Raw genomic sequence first — 15524 nt, 5'->3', positions numbered from 1 at the left:
TTTTGAGAGAAAGGGAGACAGAGTACAAGCAGGGGAGGGGCAGAGAGAGAGGGAGACAGAATCCATGAAGCAGGCTCCAGGCTCTGAGATGTCAGCACAGAGCCTGACAAGGAGCCCAAACCTGTGAATCATGAGATCATGACCTGAGCTGAAATTGGACACTTAACCAACTGAGCCACCCAGGCACCCCAAGAAAAGCTTTTCTAATTAAAAATGTAAAAGCTTTCAAATTTGATTATATACAAGTAAAAAATTCTGCATAACAAAAAAGCATATCATAAATAAACAACTAGGAAAAAAATTACAATTCATATAAAAAAGGGCTAATTTCTATAACATGTAAGGAGTATCTAGAAATTGACAAAAGACAGAGAAGAAAACAAGTTAAAGATATGAATTGACAGTTCACAGAAATGATGCTTAATTCCATTCAGAGTAAGAAAATATAAATTAAAACCAATGAGATAAATATAAATTAAAACTCCTTTTACCTATCAGATGTTTACCTATCAACTATTTACCTATCAGAGTGGTAAGTATTCAATTGATCGATATATTGCCTTGATCTAACTAAAGGGAAATAAGTTCTATCAGATATTGCTGATGAGAGTATAAACTGGTATAATCCCCAAAGAGGATAATTTGGCATATTCAAATTACAAACAAATGTGTCTTTTTTCTGACCCAAAAATTATTCTTGGGGCACCTGGCTGGCTCAGCTGGTAGAGCATACAACTCCTGATCTCAGGGTCATGAGTTCAAGCACACACTGGGTGTAAAGTTATCTTTAAAAAAATTCTAGGGGCACCTGGGTGACTCAGTTTGTTAAGCATCTGACTTCGGCTCAGGTCATGGATCTCAGTTCATGGCTTCAGGCCCCACATCGGGCTCCACTGAAGTGTGGAGCCTGCTTGGGATTCTCTCTCTCTCCCTCTCTCTCTGCCTCTCCTGCACTTGCTCTCTTTCTCTTTCTTTCTCAGATAAATAAACTTTAAAAACAAAACAAAAAAATTCTACTTCTAGAAATATAATCTACAAGTATACATGCATATATGCAAAATTATGTAAGCACAAGATCATTTACTGTATTTTTAATGGAAGCTTGAAAAATCAGAGCGTCCGTTACTAAGGACCAAATAAATTAATTATGGTACATCTATTCAATAGAATTCTATGCAAATACTTTTTAAAATGCAGAAACTCTTTATGTATCAATATAGAAAGATCACCAAGACGTATTCTTTAAAAAAAAAAAAACAAAAAAAAAAACTGTGTAGAACAATATGAGTAATATACTAACATCTCTACAAGGAGGAGGAAAATAATATAAATTCATGGATTGTAAAAAAAAAAAGATCTCAGTCAGGAAGGATAACTGACAGCTAATATAATAACAGAAACTAATAAAACTGGTTGGGAGGTGTGTGGGAACTAAAAGGACGGAGAACAGAATGGGAAGAAGACTTTTCACTGTACACCTTTTTATATTTCTGATTAAAAAAAATACTTTTTGGGGCACCTGGGTGGCTCTGTGAGTTGAAATTCTGACTCTTGATTTTGGCTCAGGTCATGATCCCAGGGTTGTGGGATAGAGCCCCGTGTTGGGCTCCACACTGAACATGGAGCCTGCTTAAGATTCTCTCTACCCCCACCTCTCTCTCTTCCCTCTCCTCCACTAACACTCTCTCTCTCTCTAAAAATAATAATAAAATAGTAAAAGATTAATAAAAAACGTTTTTATTCAAAGTAGTCTTTAAAATAAAAAAATAAAAATGTAGATAATTAGGCTCCAGCCTCAGGGAAACTGATCTCTTAAACGTCTGGAGCAAGCCCAGGCCTATATTCTACTTTTTTTCTTCAAAAAAAATTTTTTTTTAATGTTTATTTATTTCTGAGATAGAGACAGAGCATGAGTGTGGGAGGGGCAGAGAGAGAGAGAGAGAGAGAGAGAGAGAGAGAGAGAGAGAAACACAGAATCCGAAGCAGGCTTCAGGCTCCGAGCTGTCAGCACAGAGCCCGATGCGGGGCTCGAACTCACAGACCATGAGATCAAGACTTGAGCCAAAGTCGGACACTCAAACAACTTAGCCACCCAGGCACCCCAACCTATATTCTGTTTTTAAGAGCTGAGAGCCACTGCTATAGAATTTCTTAGGTGAATCATAATGGCTTCCTGTCTCTTTTCATGGCATTGATAAATACTGTTTCTAGTCTTTGTTTTATGTTTTATTTTAAACAGAATTTTGGTGAAGAGTATGTTAATAATCCTTAGGATATCTGGAGGCTAAAAGAATGAGTAGACACACCAAGAAAACATTGCAATGAAGGTGACTACATTTCCAAAATGGGTCTGCCGTGTCTGTCATCACAACAAGCAACCTGCACTTCTCTAAATAATGCATTTAGCATAAAAACATTTCATTCAAAGCTATCTGAGCTTCATGGTTGTTGATTAAGTCATTATTTTGATGTGCCTACAAGGCTAGGCAAATCACAGGTACTAATTTGTGGTTTTAAAATCATAGCTAGACTCTTCATTACCAAAGAGTCAGGATCAATAAAAAGGGGGTTGGGGGATTGTAAAAATCTAAAGACCTACTACAGAGAATTCTGTAGTCAACAGTTTACGTAGAATCATGAGGTAAATAATCTTATAAAACATCCACACTCAGGACTCAGTAAGGTGGTATTTTACTCATTTTCTGAGGTAGGAGCAGGGAAAGAAAGATATGTGAAATATATCTGCCCTAATTCTTATCAGCCAATCTCAGGGTCATGACATGAATCTTAGATACATTATTTAGAAGATCATTAATACAAACAACAAAAGCCAATAGGTTGCTTATGATCTATAAGAAATATTATCTGGGCTCTTTTCCATAACTATTTACAGAATTTTCATTCTTACTATACCCCACCATTTTACTATAATCATAAATGGAAAGCAAATTATGCAGGAAATATGGCCTCAACAAGAGAGATCATTCTAAGCTGGAAGGGAAGAGAACTAACACTTACTGGACAACCGCTGTGTGCCAGGCACTATATCTTGCATTCTTGTATTTAATTCCTTATTTGATCCCCACAAAAATCCAATGAGGAATACATTTTGAATCCCAAACTGAACCTAAGACAGGTTACTGTGTTAAGCACTGGGTTAAACATTTTACACCTGAACAGATTTGAGAGCTAAAGGAACCTGTTCCAGGTCACACATCTGTTAAATAATGAAAAGATTAGAACTCAGACAATCTGACTCCAGAGACCATGCTCTCAACTACACTTTTCCACCTCTCTAAAATTCAAAGGAGGGGTGCCTGGGTGGCTACGTCAGTTGAATGTCTTGATTTTGGCTTGGGTTGCGATCCCAGGGTTGTGGGATGGAGCCCCCCCGTCAGGCTCCACATCAAGTGTGGAGACTGCTTGGGAATGTCTCTCTCTCCCTCTGCCCTTCTCCCCAGCTCGTGCTCTCACTCTCTAACATAAAATTAAAAAATATACAAACAAACAAATAAATAAAATTCAAAAAAAACCACAAGTGAAGTATTAGTTTTATCCATGGCAGTGAAAAAATAAGGCCATTTTAATTCTACATAAAATTTTGAAGAGACTATTAGTTGAGTGATTCCTAGTAATGTTTGTTCTTTTCTCAAAGTAATTCATACTTTTACACATATTCAGCTGCATTATGTAATTAAAGATTAACATTAAGTAGTAAAGATTAGCTCTCTTGACAGTATTACCACCTAATATTCGTTTCATGCTTTTTAAGTTTACTAAAACGTTTACACATACATTATTTTAACTGATATAAGCATCAAGAGTTTCCCATCTTTACTCTTACAAAGTAAAGCCAAAAGCCTGGCATCTACCTAAGATCCCTCATAGCTCTGCCTTTCTAGCTTAATTTACTACCAATCACACTCACAAAAGGTTATGTTTCAGCTATGCTACTCTTTGAAGATTCTACTTCTGTTCATGCCACCATACATGCAATTCTCTTTGTCTGGAATGGTCTTCCCAATTATCCATCCAGTAAATTCCTACAGCTCTTTCAAGAGCTGGTTCAAGTATTTTCCCCATGAAACCTTCTGCTCACTGAATTAGTCACTCCCTCATTTAGGACCACCAAATCCTTTTTTACACACCTCTAGCATAAGATTTACCATAACTATTCATGTGTTTCTTTTTCTAACAGATTGAGCTTTTTGTACAGACTATGTCTTCTCTATTTTTGTATCCCTAGTGCCTTATGAAATGAGTAAAAGAATGAATTATAAAGAATATTAAATTGAGAATTAGAAGATACAAGTGAAAGTCTCATACTAAAATGCAAAGTTTACACCTCAGTTTTTTCAGCCATAAAATAAGCAATTTTCTATTCAATTCTACATTTACTGCAACGGTTATGCTTCCTCATCAGTTTAACAGATGGAAATATTCTGAGAGCTCTTTAGAATGGTACAAAAAATCCAAATAATTGTTTTTACCTCCTCCATCATGACATCCTGTGTGGCTGAGATTTCTCCTTTGGTTGCTCCACTGTGTACCAGGTTCCGTAGTCGTATACAGAATTCTCTCATCTATGACAGAAACTTATTCAGTACTCCAAATCGTTACCCAACTTCAACTGTGAATGAGCCTAGCAGATCACTGCTAGTTCTTTTAAAGTGTAAATAGGTCAAGCCCCAGAGCAAAGTTCATAAACACATAGATTTTTCCCCAACCGGTCCACTTAAAGACATAGACAAAAACACTATCCCTAAAGGGTAAAAAAACATGGATTATTCCCAAAGAATTCTAGATGCAACTGTTCCTGCTATGCAACTGATGGTACCCTCTGTGACAGTATGTGCCTGGATGAGGAACACATCTGATTCCATAGCACCTATCACCCTTAGGAAAAGCAGGAGACTTAAGACGATTATGCTACTCAGTCACTTCAGTAGATTTTTATTTAGAATTGTACAGATTATTCACTTCTCTTTCTCTGCCAAACTGTTATAACAATGGCTATGCCAACCACCCGATAGTTTTCATTTTTGTTGTTTTCAATTTTGAAAGTACCTAAGATAGAGGTGAGTCTTAAATCTAATCACAGTGCTAAAGAGGATCTTGCTCTCCCCTAAAATGAAATTCAATGATATACTATTAAGGATCTTTTAGCCTGTGGATAAGAATCCTCAGTTTCCTGGGTGGAAAATAACCTACTTCTAATATTGGGGAAACACATCTATATTTTAAAACGTCATCTTTCTCCCAGGGGTGACAAATCCAATTTCGGCCTCGTAGATCAAGAGAACAGATTCTTGTGACTCCCAGTTGTCAAAAAACGATGTCTGGTAGAGTAGCATCCCTGTAAGATTTATAACCATCCTTGGGGGGGAGGGGGACGCCTCGCTGGCTTGGTCAGCAGAGCATGCGACTCTTGATCTCAGGGTTGTGAGTTTACTCAAACGTATATGTATGTGTAGGTATATATGTATATATATAACCCACCTTGGGAAAATGGGTTATGTAGAGAGGAAAATGATTCATTAAGATAACTCATGCAATAAAAAGCAGTTCAATGACTACATAAAATCTTTAGTGAGTAAATACACTGATGTGGTTTGGGGATGCCTCAGAACTCCACATAGTCTTTAAGAAAAGTCTCACAAATACTTCTTTTTTGTCCCAGCCCACCTCCAATAGAACCCAGTGGACTTATAGCCCATATTAAGCATAGATTTTCTTTCCTCAGTACCCATGAGAAAATATTTAAATCAATGGAAATAAAAGTAGAAGGTTTTTAAAAAGAAAAAAATAAATAAAACAAAACATTCTAAACTCAATTATTTTTAAGTTAACATGTAGCTACGTTGCCTTTGACAGACACAGAGTAGCTCCTTGTACACAAACTGTGTACACTGAAATGCCCAGGAATCGCCCTGGAAAATTAGTTAAGAGCTTTAAGGTATGTGCACTAAATTCAATCCCACCCTGCTCCATATGTTGCACCTTGTGATTCAGAATGTCATTCATCCTTCTGGTTGCCTCTGTTGTATAAGATTCAGGGAAGCACTTCTTAGGGACGACACCATATTTTTCTAAAAGAAAACAAATTTTGGTGTTCAGTAAGGTAAAAGCATACTCCAGCATTAGAAACCTTGGAAAAATAACCACTGCTTTAAAGAATAGGCCATATTTTGCCATTCTAAATCAGAAAACTTAACAATTTTATACTTCATATTAATAAACAGGACATTAAATCTGCATATTTATCCATATATCTGAGACTGAATTCTGTTCTTTTTATTTATACTTTGTAAAACACTCAGCATGATGAGGTTTTCCCAAAAGACAACTTTTTGAACGAGAATACTTTCTAAATTTTTTTTTTTTAACGTTTATTTATTTTTGAGACAGAGAGAGAGAGAGAGCATGAATGGGGGAGGGTCAGAGAGAGAGGGAGACACAGAATCCGAACCAGGCTCCAGGCTCCAGGCTCCAAGCGGTCAGCACAGAGCCCGACGTGGGGCTCGAACTCACGGACCGCGAGATCATGACCTGAGCTGAAGTCGGACACTTAACCGACTGAGCCACCCAGGTGCCCCGAATGAGAATACTTTCAAACAGTTGCAGTTTCAAAGTTTTATGATCACATCAATGGACACGAGATAAACTTTTTCATAGAAAGTCAGTTCTACTTAATACAACCATTCCATCTCCAACCAGCTCTTCACAGTATCTACCTCCTTACCTCTCATTTAAGAAAAATACTTAATAGGTGAGAGTGTAAGATAAAGGTTCTTAAGCTAACTGTATACCCTTCTGGGAGACTAATTCTACTCTGTACATAACCACCAAAGAAATGGCCCACGCCCAACTACAGAGCCTTGTTTGATCATACGGACTTTCAGTTCCATTAGAGAAATGCTCTTACCAACAATATTGACAAGCATATCCCACTGTCCACCATCATTTGCGGGATTCATAAGCAAATACTGCACCAGCCTACCATCCTCGGGCTCTTTTTTCTGGGCCGTGTCCACAAAAGCATTTAAGAAGAAATAACAACGTTCAACCTGGAGTAAAAGAAGTTAAATAAAATTAAAGGAAAAGAGAGCTAATACTTTTATTGACATTATCAACACAACAGGATTTTTGGACCTAACACCATAATAGGTATTTTTAAACTAAAGTTGGTAATTAAGTATCAGTATCTGGCTTCATATTTAAAGTTTCCTCGTATATTTCTGTAGATACGTTCAATAGTTTATCCAAAATAATGCACTATTTTATTTAGATACAAAATCTGAAACAAAGTCTTAATCAATAAACATCTAATGGATGCTTATATAACATACACTTTAAAAATTAAAAAATGAAATGAAATTTTTATTTACTGTTTTTCTAACAAGTATTACCTGGATGGGAAATTAGGCCATAGAAAGACCAAAGAACCTAAATAAAGATGCTCAAAGGGGAAATTATTAAAAACAAAATAAAAAATTTTAAATAAGCTAAGAAAGAAACAAGGAAGCATCAGGGTGAGTCAGTAGACTTATTATTTCATTGCAAAGAGTAGCCACCTACCAACCAAAAGCAGTTCTGTGTTTGAAGAGAGTCAACCTTTGATACTTTGGAAATCAGAATAAGTGGTGTCCCATCTATAATGGAAGGCAGACTATAACTGGAAAAGCAAGAAATGAAGAGATAGTCCCTACCAACGCTGATACTGAAAAAAAAAGCCTTGCAAGATCAATCCCATACCTTGTCCCAGAAAAAGAGATAAGATTGACTAAACTCAAATTCTTCAATATTTAATTTTTTCATGAATGGAAGTCTCATAACATTCAGACAAGAAAAGATCCAGCATCGCCCTGTAACAAGAAAGCAAACCAAGAAATTAGAATGAGTGTTCACATAGATTACATTGTTCTATCCCTGTTTCCTAAAACTGAATGCATGACAAGATCTTCGACAATTTAAAACTAAATCAGAAAGAACAGAAAGATTAAAACAAGGGGCGCCTGGCTGGCTCGGTTGGAAGAGTATGTGACTCTTGATCTTAGGGTTGTGAGTTCAAACCCCACACTGGGTGTAGAGTTTACTTAAATAAATAAACTTAAAAAAAAACACAAGAAAGGTCAGAATTAGTATTTGAAATATATACGCAAAGGCTTAAAGTCCTTAACATATGAAAAAAACTCTTTACATATCATTTAAAGAACCCAATACAAATCGCCTAAGAAAATCACATTAGAAAAAGAAAATACTGCCAGAGAGATGTGAGCAGAGATCATGAATAGATAGATAACTTAATGGCTGAAAAAGATATAAATGGCAAAGAAACATTTTTTGAAGTTTATCATAAGATACCTGTTAAGTTGGAATACATTATTTTTTAATTAATAATGCCCAATATTGAAAAGGATTTGGGAAACAGCATTATTGTACACTCTGGATATAGACCCAAACAGGTACAAAATATCTGAAAGCAAATTGGCAATATATGGCAAAAATTTTAAAAAGTCCCTACCTTTTTTTTTTTTTAATTTTTTTTTTTTAATGTTTATTTATTTTTGAGACAGAGAGAGAGACAGAGCATGAACGGGGGAGGAGCAGAGAGAGAGGGAGTCACAGAATCAGAAGCAGGCTCCAGGCTCTGAGCCATCAGCCCAGAGCCCGACGCGGGGCTCGAACTCATGGACTGGGAGATCGCGAGATTGTGACCTGAGCTGAAGTCGGACGCCCAACTGACTGAGCCACCCAGGCGCCCCTCCCTACCTTTTTTTAATGTTTTATTTATTTTTGTGAGAGAGAAAGAGAGAGCAAGTGCGAGAGAGGGCGTGTGCGTGGACACGAGTGAGCAGGGGGCAGAGAGAGAATGAGACAGAGAATCCAAAGCAGGCTCTACCAGGCTACACGCTGTCAGTGTGGAGCTCAAACCATGAGATATGACCTGGGCCGAAGTCAGATGCTCAACCAACTGAGCCACCTGGGTGCCGCAAAAAGTCCCTACCCTTTAATCTGGAACACGTAGTGTATGCTTCAATATAAGGTAACCCTAACATAAGTCAATCCCCATTCTCCCAAATTAAAAAAAGGTTGTTGGGACACCTGACTGGCTCAGTTGGTAGAGCGTGCAACTCTTGATCTCAGAGTTGTGAGTTTAAGCCCCATGTCAGGTATAGAGATTACTTAAAATCTTCAGGAAAAAAAGAAAAAGTTGTTTGGCTAACTGGATCATACAGACACTGGAAAATATAGACGAAATAGTAACTGTCCACCTATAATATTTAATTTAGTAATTTAAATATATACAGATATTTAAAATCATGTTAACAATAAATTGACGTAGAAACACTGCTTCTTCCACTTTCACATATGTCATTTTCACATTGATTCATATCTTCACTTGCATTTTGGCATCAGTGCTTTTGCCATCATTAGATGTACTCTTTCAATGGAACACTTCATCTTTCTTCCATCTAGTATGTTTGAGTCACAGCAATGTTTTAAATCTATCCTTCATGCTATCCCTGAAAACCGTATGCTAGCATCAATTATACAATCACATCTCTCATTTGTTCAGTAAGTAGATAATCACAAACTTTACAATGTCACCATTTCCTTAATGATTTAAGTGATCTTTAAAAGGTCTATTTACAATGATATCCAACATTTCCATGTGAGGTCACATCCTAGGAATATATTATGTTCAAATTTTTCGCATTTTAAAAAAAAAATTTTTTTTTTTTAACGTTTTATTTATTTTTGACACAGGGAGAGACAGAGCATGAACAGGGGAGGGTCAGAGAGAGGGAGACACAGAATCTGAAACAGGCTCCAGGCTCTGAGCTGTCAGCACAGAGCCCGACGCGGGGCTTGAACTCATGGACCACGAGATCATGACCTGAGCTGAAGTCGGACGCTTAACCGACTGAGCCACCCAGGTGCCCCAAATTTTTCGCATTTTTAAAAAACTGATTCAATCAAATGATCTCTACACGCATCCCAAACTAACACAGATTGAGGCCATTTCAGAGTTAAGTGCTTACCAAATTGTATTTTACTTCAAAATAAATTAACCACAAGTGTTCATTATGAGGATCTCTGTAAGGCCTCAAATATAAGGTAACTCTCTTTACTAAAGGAAAATTCAGGGGGAAAAACCCCTGACCTTTATTTGGCATAACTTTTTTTTTTTTTTTAAGAGAGAGAGAGAGAGCGCTTGCGAGCGAGTGCACACAAGTGAGAGGGGGAGGGGGCAGAGGGAGAGAGACAGAATGTTAAGAAGGCTCCATAAGCAGCGTGGAGCCAGATGCAGGGCTCAATCCCACAACCCTGGCATCATGACCTGAGCTGAAATCAAGAGTTGGACGGATACTCGCAGTGCCTGGGTGGCTCAGTTAAGCATCTGACTTCAGCTTAGGTCATGATCTCACGGTTAATGAGTTCAAGCCCCACATTGGGCTCTGCGCTGACAGCTCAGAGGCTGGAGCCGGCTTCAGATTCAGATTGTCTTTCTCGCTCTCTGCTCCTCCCCCACTCACTCATTTCTCTCTCTCTCTCTCTCTCTCTCTCTCTCTCTCTCTCTCTCTCTCTCTCTCTCTCTCTCTCTCTCTCTCATAAATAAATAAACATTAAAAAAAATTAAAGAAAAAAAAAGAGATGGACGGTTAACTGACTGAACCACCCAGGCACTCCTGGGCGTAATCTTTTTACTGCTATAAACGCATGTTCCCGCTATATTGGTAAATGAAAAAGGTAGATAGATAGTTTACCTAACAATATGTAAGGTATCCACCTATATTAAACACACACACACACACACACACACACACACACACATATACACACACACAGAATAAAGATCTGACTTTAAAAATATGTACCTGTTGGTATTTTGCAAATATTCTACATTGAAGAACAATAATTTTGTAACAAGAAAAAACAATTAAAAATAAATGACGATGGGGCACCTGGGTGGCTCAGTGGGTTGGGTGTCTGACTCTTGATTTTAGCTCAGGTCATGATCTCACAGTTTGTGAGATTGAGCCCTGAGTCTGAGTTTGTGCTGACAGCACAGAGCCTGCCTGGGATTCTCTCTCTGTCCCTCCCCTGCTCACTCATGCTCTCGCTAATAAACATTTTTTTAAAAAAAGAAAAAAAATAAGCAACTATAGTATTTTTCAAAAACCACTAATTACTTAGCTCATTTTTACCTTGGGTCTGTCTGTATGTCACCCCTCTCATATATACTGTATTATTTCCCAGTAAAAAAAAACCTGTATGTACTGTTAATGTGAAAACTACATAGCTCATAACCTATTTGTAACTCTTGTAAATAAAAGTGATACTACAAAATATAAGACTTGATCTATTCCAGAGGCACATTTCCAGGCTTTTCCCTAAGAGGTCACTGCAATCTAAACTGTGTAGGACCACTGTGACATTACTAACTGGATCACTTGCATCCCAAGCACTTCTTACTATGGCAAAACATTAATTATGGCAAGGTCATGGCCTTAACATCTAAAAATCACGGAGTTATGATTTCCATACAAGAAAATATATCCATGTTAAACATACACTTTGAGTTCTAACTGGCTCTCACCAAGCACTGATCTGCTTTCTGTCAAAATACACTGGAAGTAGTTTTTATTTTTTATTTATTTTTTAAATGTTTATTTGTGAGAGAGAGGGAGACAGAGTGCAAGGGGGCAGAGAGAGAGGAAGACACAGAATCCAAAGCAGGCTCCAGGCTCTGAGCTATCAGCACAGTCTGACACGGGGCTCAAACTTGTGAACCGTGAGATCATGACCTGAGTCGAAGTCAGACGCTTAACTCACTGAGCCCCAGACGCCCGACTGGGACTAGTTTTTAAATGGATAGACTTTTAAAAGTCCTTTTAGTACAGTTCTGCCATAAGAATGTCCTCCTTATTTAGATTCCTGGTTAACCAATCTTTCACATTGCTGCTTTTCAAACAATCATGCTAGACAGCAAAACAAGAGCTCTTGACCAGTAAGGCAGGAGAACTGAGTATTTTTCTGTATTACAAACTGGTCTATTGGTGGAAATTGAGCCCATTAGCACATTTACTCAAACTGTAACTATTGGCCTATTTAAACACTTGATGATGTTTTGATACAATTACGTTGTGTCTTTTCCACTCCATACATTTGTATATGGCCTTCAGGGCAAGAACATTTTGGAGTTTTCTAGAGCATGAACATTTTTGCATGGTCTGTTTCGTACTAAAAACATGTATCTCCAAGACACCGGGCCACAATCACATAACTTCAGGACAGAATACAGTGAATTACATTCAAACACATGACTTGTCACTTTAATGCTCAACGCCAAGTACACCATCAAGCCACAGAGGACCAAAGTAAGTCACAAGGTAACGTTCTTGGACCTGCCTTTCCCTGTGCCTGTTCCCTGGAAATTTACAAGTTCTTTCAATGCAAACTTCTACTCAGTACCATTCTTAAGACCTCAAAATGGGGCACTGTCAGGAAGGTTAAGTAAAGTGTGCAAGGAGTTTTGAGACCTCACCTGAGCTCTTTTGGTTGGTGACTGGCTTGCCTTCCTGAGTCACAGCGTGCTGGAACACATGCTGAGCACCCTGTACCGTGGCCCTCTTCAGACAGATGTCCAGCAGGTCGTGGGTGGTCCCAACATTCTGGGCAAGTACGAACTGAGGGTCGGAGTTCAGTTTCTGAATCAGAGCAGCTACCTTCTCCGAATTCAGTCCTGTTGGAAAACCAAATGGTATTGATAGTATCAAAAGGGGGCTCAAGAGGGCTGATCCGGGGCTCCCACAGCTTGGCCCTAACTTCGGAAGACCAGCCGGAGGTGACCCTTGCGGCGGACAGGCCCCTTACCGGCGACCTCCCCCAAGTGCTGTCTCCCACCAAGGCCGCTCCGGCCCGCCTAGAACGCTCCATTCCCGCCATCGCCCCCGGTCCCAGGCCCGGTTCTCTCCGCCGCCGGGCCTCTGGGGCCCAGCTGAGCCCCCCCGAGAGGACCCCGGCAGGGCCTCGGCGGGAAAGAGCGGCGCCTCACCCGCGTTGTTCATGGTGGCCACACCGCCCGGCAGGGGAACGGTAGTTTGGGGGTTCTCAGGGGAACGCCGGGGTTACACTGTGGCTCGCTGCCTCAGCTGCCGGACCTGCCACTCACACACCGAACGCCAGAAAGAGGGAACCGGCCCGGTGGCGGAGGAGAGCTGAAGCCCAGAGAAACGGGGTCCGCGGAGGGACAAAACTCCCCCTCGCGTTGCTGAGTCAGCGCCGTCTGGGCAGGCCCCGCCCGGGGGAGGGACGACCGGGCGGGCTCCCGACGAGCTCCATCCCGCTCGCGCCCCCGCCCCACCTCCGCGCGACCCGGGGTCGGCCCACGTGGCGCCAGCGCCCTTGCGCGTCAGGCTCCCGCTTCCTAGCCCTCGGGGCGCCCCAGCCGTTCCGTGCTGGACCCGGAGCCCGAATACTCTGGCCTTGAGGAATGGACCCATTAAGCCTTCCCGGAAGCCTAAAGGGCGCTCAAGGCAGTAAGGCGGAGCTGAGGGGCCGCATCATTAAGCCCAGGGCTTAGGGTGGGTGGGCTCGTGCAGACACACACACAAAATGTTCCCAAAGGCTCTACCCGGAGGCATCCTTAGCTGACCATTCACTGCGTTTTCGATGGCAACTTGTTGCTTGGATTCTAGTCAGGACCAAGTTCTTGTATTTGAGGGGAATTTGGAACCACGCTCTTTCCCACCCACTCAGAAGCTACTATCACGGTTCTACAAATAAGACATCTGCTCGTTCAAAGAAAACTGTCCATTCTGGGCTTCATGGAGTCAGTGAGTGTTTCCTGCTTAGCCCAGCATGTACTGTGGGCTTAACTAAGGGGGATGACAAAGGTCAGTCTTATGCACCAACACTGTTTTGCCAGGCCCTCTACAAAACTGCAAATGAGCTGCCCCCCTCCTCTCTGCAGGCTCTCAAGGTAACTCAGCGATTTTCCATGGTTTTGAGATTGTGATGCCCTTTAATATTGTTTTTCGCGCTATGAAATCTCAACCCATTGGGATGCGACCCACAGATGATAAAGCAAATACAAATATATCTGCCTCGTCGCTGAAAATCCCGACTCTGCTACTCAGAACACTGGGAGTCTATTGTGGAACCTGGACTCTAGGAGCTATATTGAAAATCATCACTGGTTCTACAGAATTCTATTATCTGGAAAAATCCACACTCAGATACTAGTCATTTGAGAAAGCACAGTCTCTTATGTCCCTACGGAGACCTAGCTAACATTTTGGGGATATGATATTAACTATCTCCAAAAGAGCCCATGGACTATCCTGTTTTGAGATTCTTCTGATGGCTGAAGAAAGGGAACAGGTGGAAATTATGCTGAAAGAAGTACTTTCACAAAATGATGCCCAAGCATCATGCCCAATTCAACTCAAAATTGTATTCATTATCTACAAGGTACCAGGCACGAAGCAAGCTGCTGATGATACGGAGACCAATAAAGCTTCAACTTCCCCTTAAGAAACTCACAGTGTAGTGGGGAAGATGCAAAATAACTTTTAGACAATCGATAGTAGCATACCAATAGTACTGCAGAAACAGTGATGAGAGAGCTGTTAATTAGGGCCAGAAGCTCCTGAAAAAAGAGGTGACAGGTGAGCATAATCTTAGAATGGATGGGATTTTATAAGGCAAAAAAGAGGAAGGGCACGCAAGGCAGCAGCAAAGGCACAGAGCATTAAGGCACACAGCAAAATCATGTTGAAGAAACTGTGCATCAGAGTCTGATGTGGTTAAGAGCAAGGAAGGGTTTGAGATCAGGGGCAAGGTATAGAACTGGAAAGGTAGCTTTGGTCGGGATATGAAGGGCTTATATGCCATGCCCCAGCATCTGTAGTTTAACCTATGAGTAATTAGATGCCAAAATTGATTTTTAAACAAAAGAACGATGTGCTCAATTCTGTGTAAAGAAAGAAACCCAAAGGCACTGAGGAGGGCGACTTAGAGGGGAGAGATTCTAGAGATAGAGAAACTAGTTAGAAGACTGTTCCAGTAGTGTCTTTAGAAAATGATCCTTAAATTGAGGAAAGGGAAGAGACACAGATAATCTGGAAGTTTTCAACTGAGTGAGAAACTGGATCGTGGTGTCATTAACCAAGAGAGGGAGTACAGAAAAATGGTATTTGGGAGTATGCAAGTAAGCAGGTAATGAATTCAGTTTGGGCCTTGGCAAGTTTGGGGCACCCACAGGACCCCCAAGAAGAGAAATACAGGAAGCAGATGAAAGGATGTCTAGAGATTAAGTAAGACATGCAAGTCTTGGAACCATGAAAGTCAACAAGGTTGCAGAGGAAAAGAGAGTAAAGCAAAAAAGGGATGAGGACTGAGGATAGTACCCTGGGCGGCAGCATGCGGTTTTATAGGGTGTTTTCCAAGCTCTGCTTGCCAAGCCACGCGCTCTGGCCCATGGCTGTCTTCAATCAGACTATGCTGCATCTTTT

The 15524-nt window shown here is 40.4% G+C and overlaps 1 protein-coding gene across 2 annotated transcripts in view; it reads right to left on the bottom strand.

The window, feature by feature from the left end:
* Positions 1–13291, bottom strand: part of BLMH (bleomycin hydrolase) — a 46376-nt gene extending 33085 nt beyond the window's left edge. For both annotated transcript variants that reach the window (XR_006211052.1, XM_042966016.1), the window contains exons 1-6: positions 13064–13291; positions 12554–12751; positions 7756–7865; positions 6926–7067; positions 6001–6089; positions 4491–4583 (exon numbers count right to left, since the gene is read on the bottom strand). Coding sequence is in view for 1 of the 2 variants with exons in the window: in XM_042966016.1 (XP_042821950.1) it covers positions 4491–4583; positions 6001–6089; positions 6926–7067; positions 7756–7865; positions 12554–12751; positions 13064–13076 (645 nt within the window). In the remaining variant the exon portion in view is untranslated. The remainder of the gene's footprint in view (positions 1–4490; positions 4584–6000; positions 6090–6925; positions 7068–7755; positions 7866–12553; positions 12752–13063) is intronic.
* Between the last annotated feature and the right edge of the window lie 2233 nt (positions 13292–15524).

This window comes from Panthera tigris, chromosome E1, assembly GCF_018350195.1.
Source record: "Panthera tigris isolate Pti1 chromosome E1, P.tigris_Pti1_mat1.1, whole genome shotgun sequence".
Classification (NCBI taxonomy): Eukaryota; Metazoa; Chordata; class Mammalia; order Carnivora; family Felidae; genus Panthera; species Panthera tigris.
The sequence above is the reverse complement of the archived record's forward strand: the minus strand, read 5'-3'. Positions and strand labels throughout refer to the sequence as shown.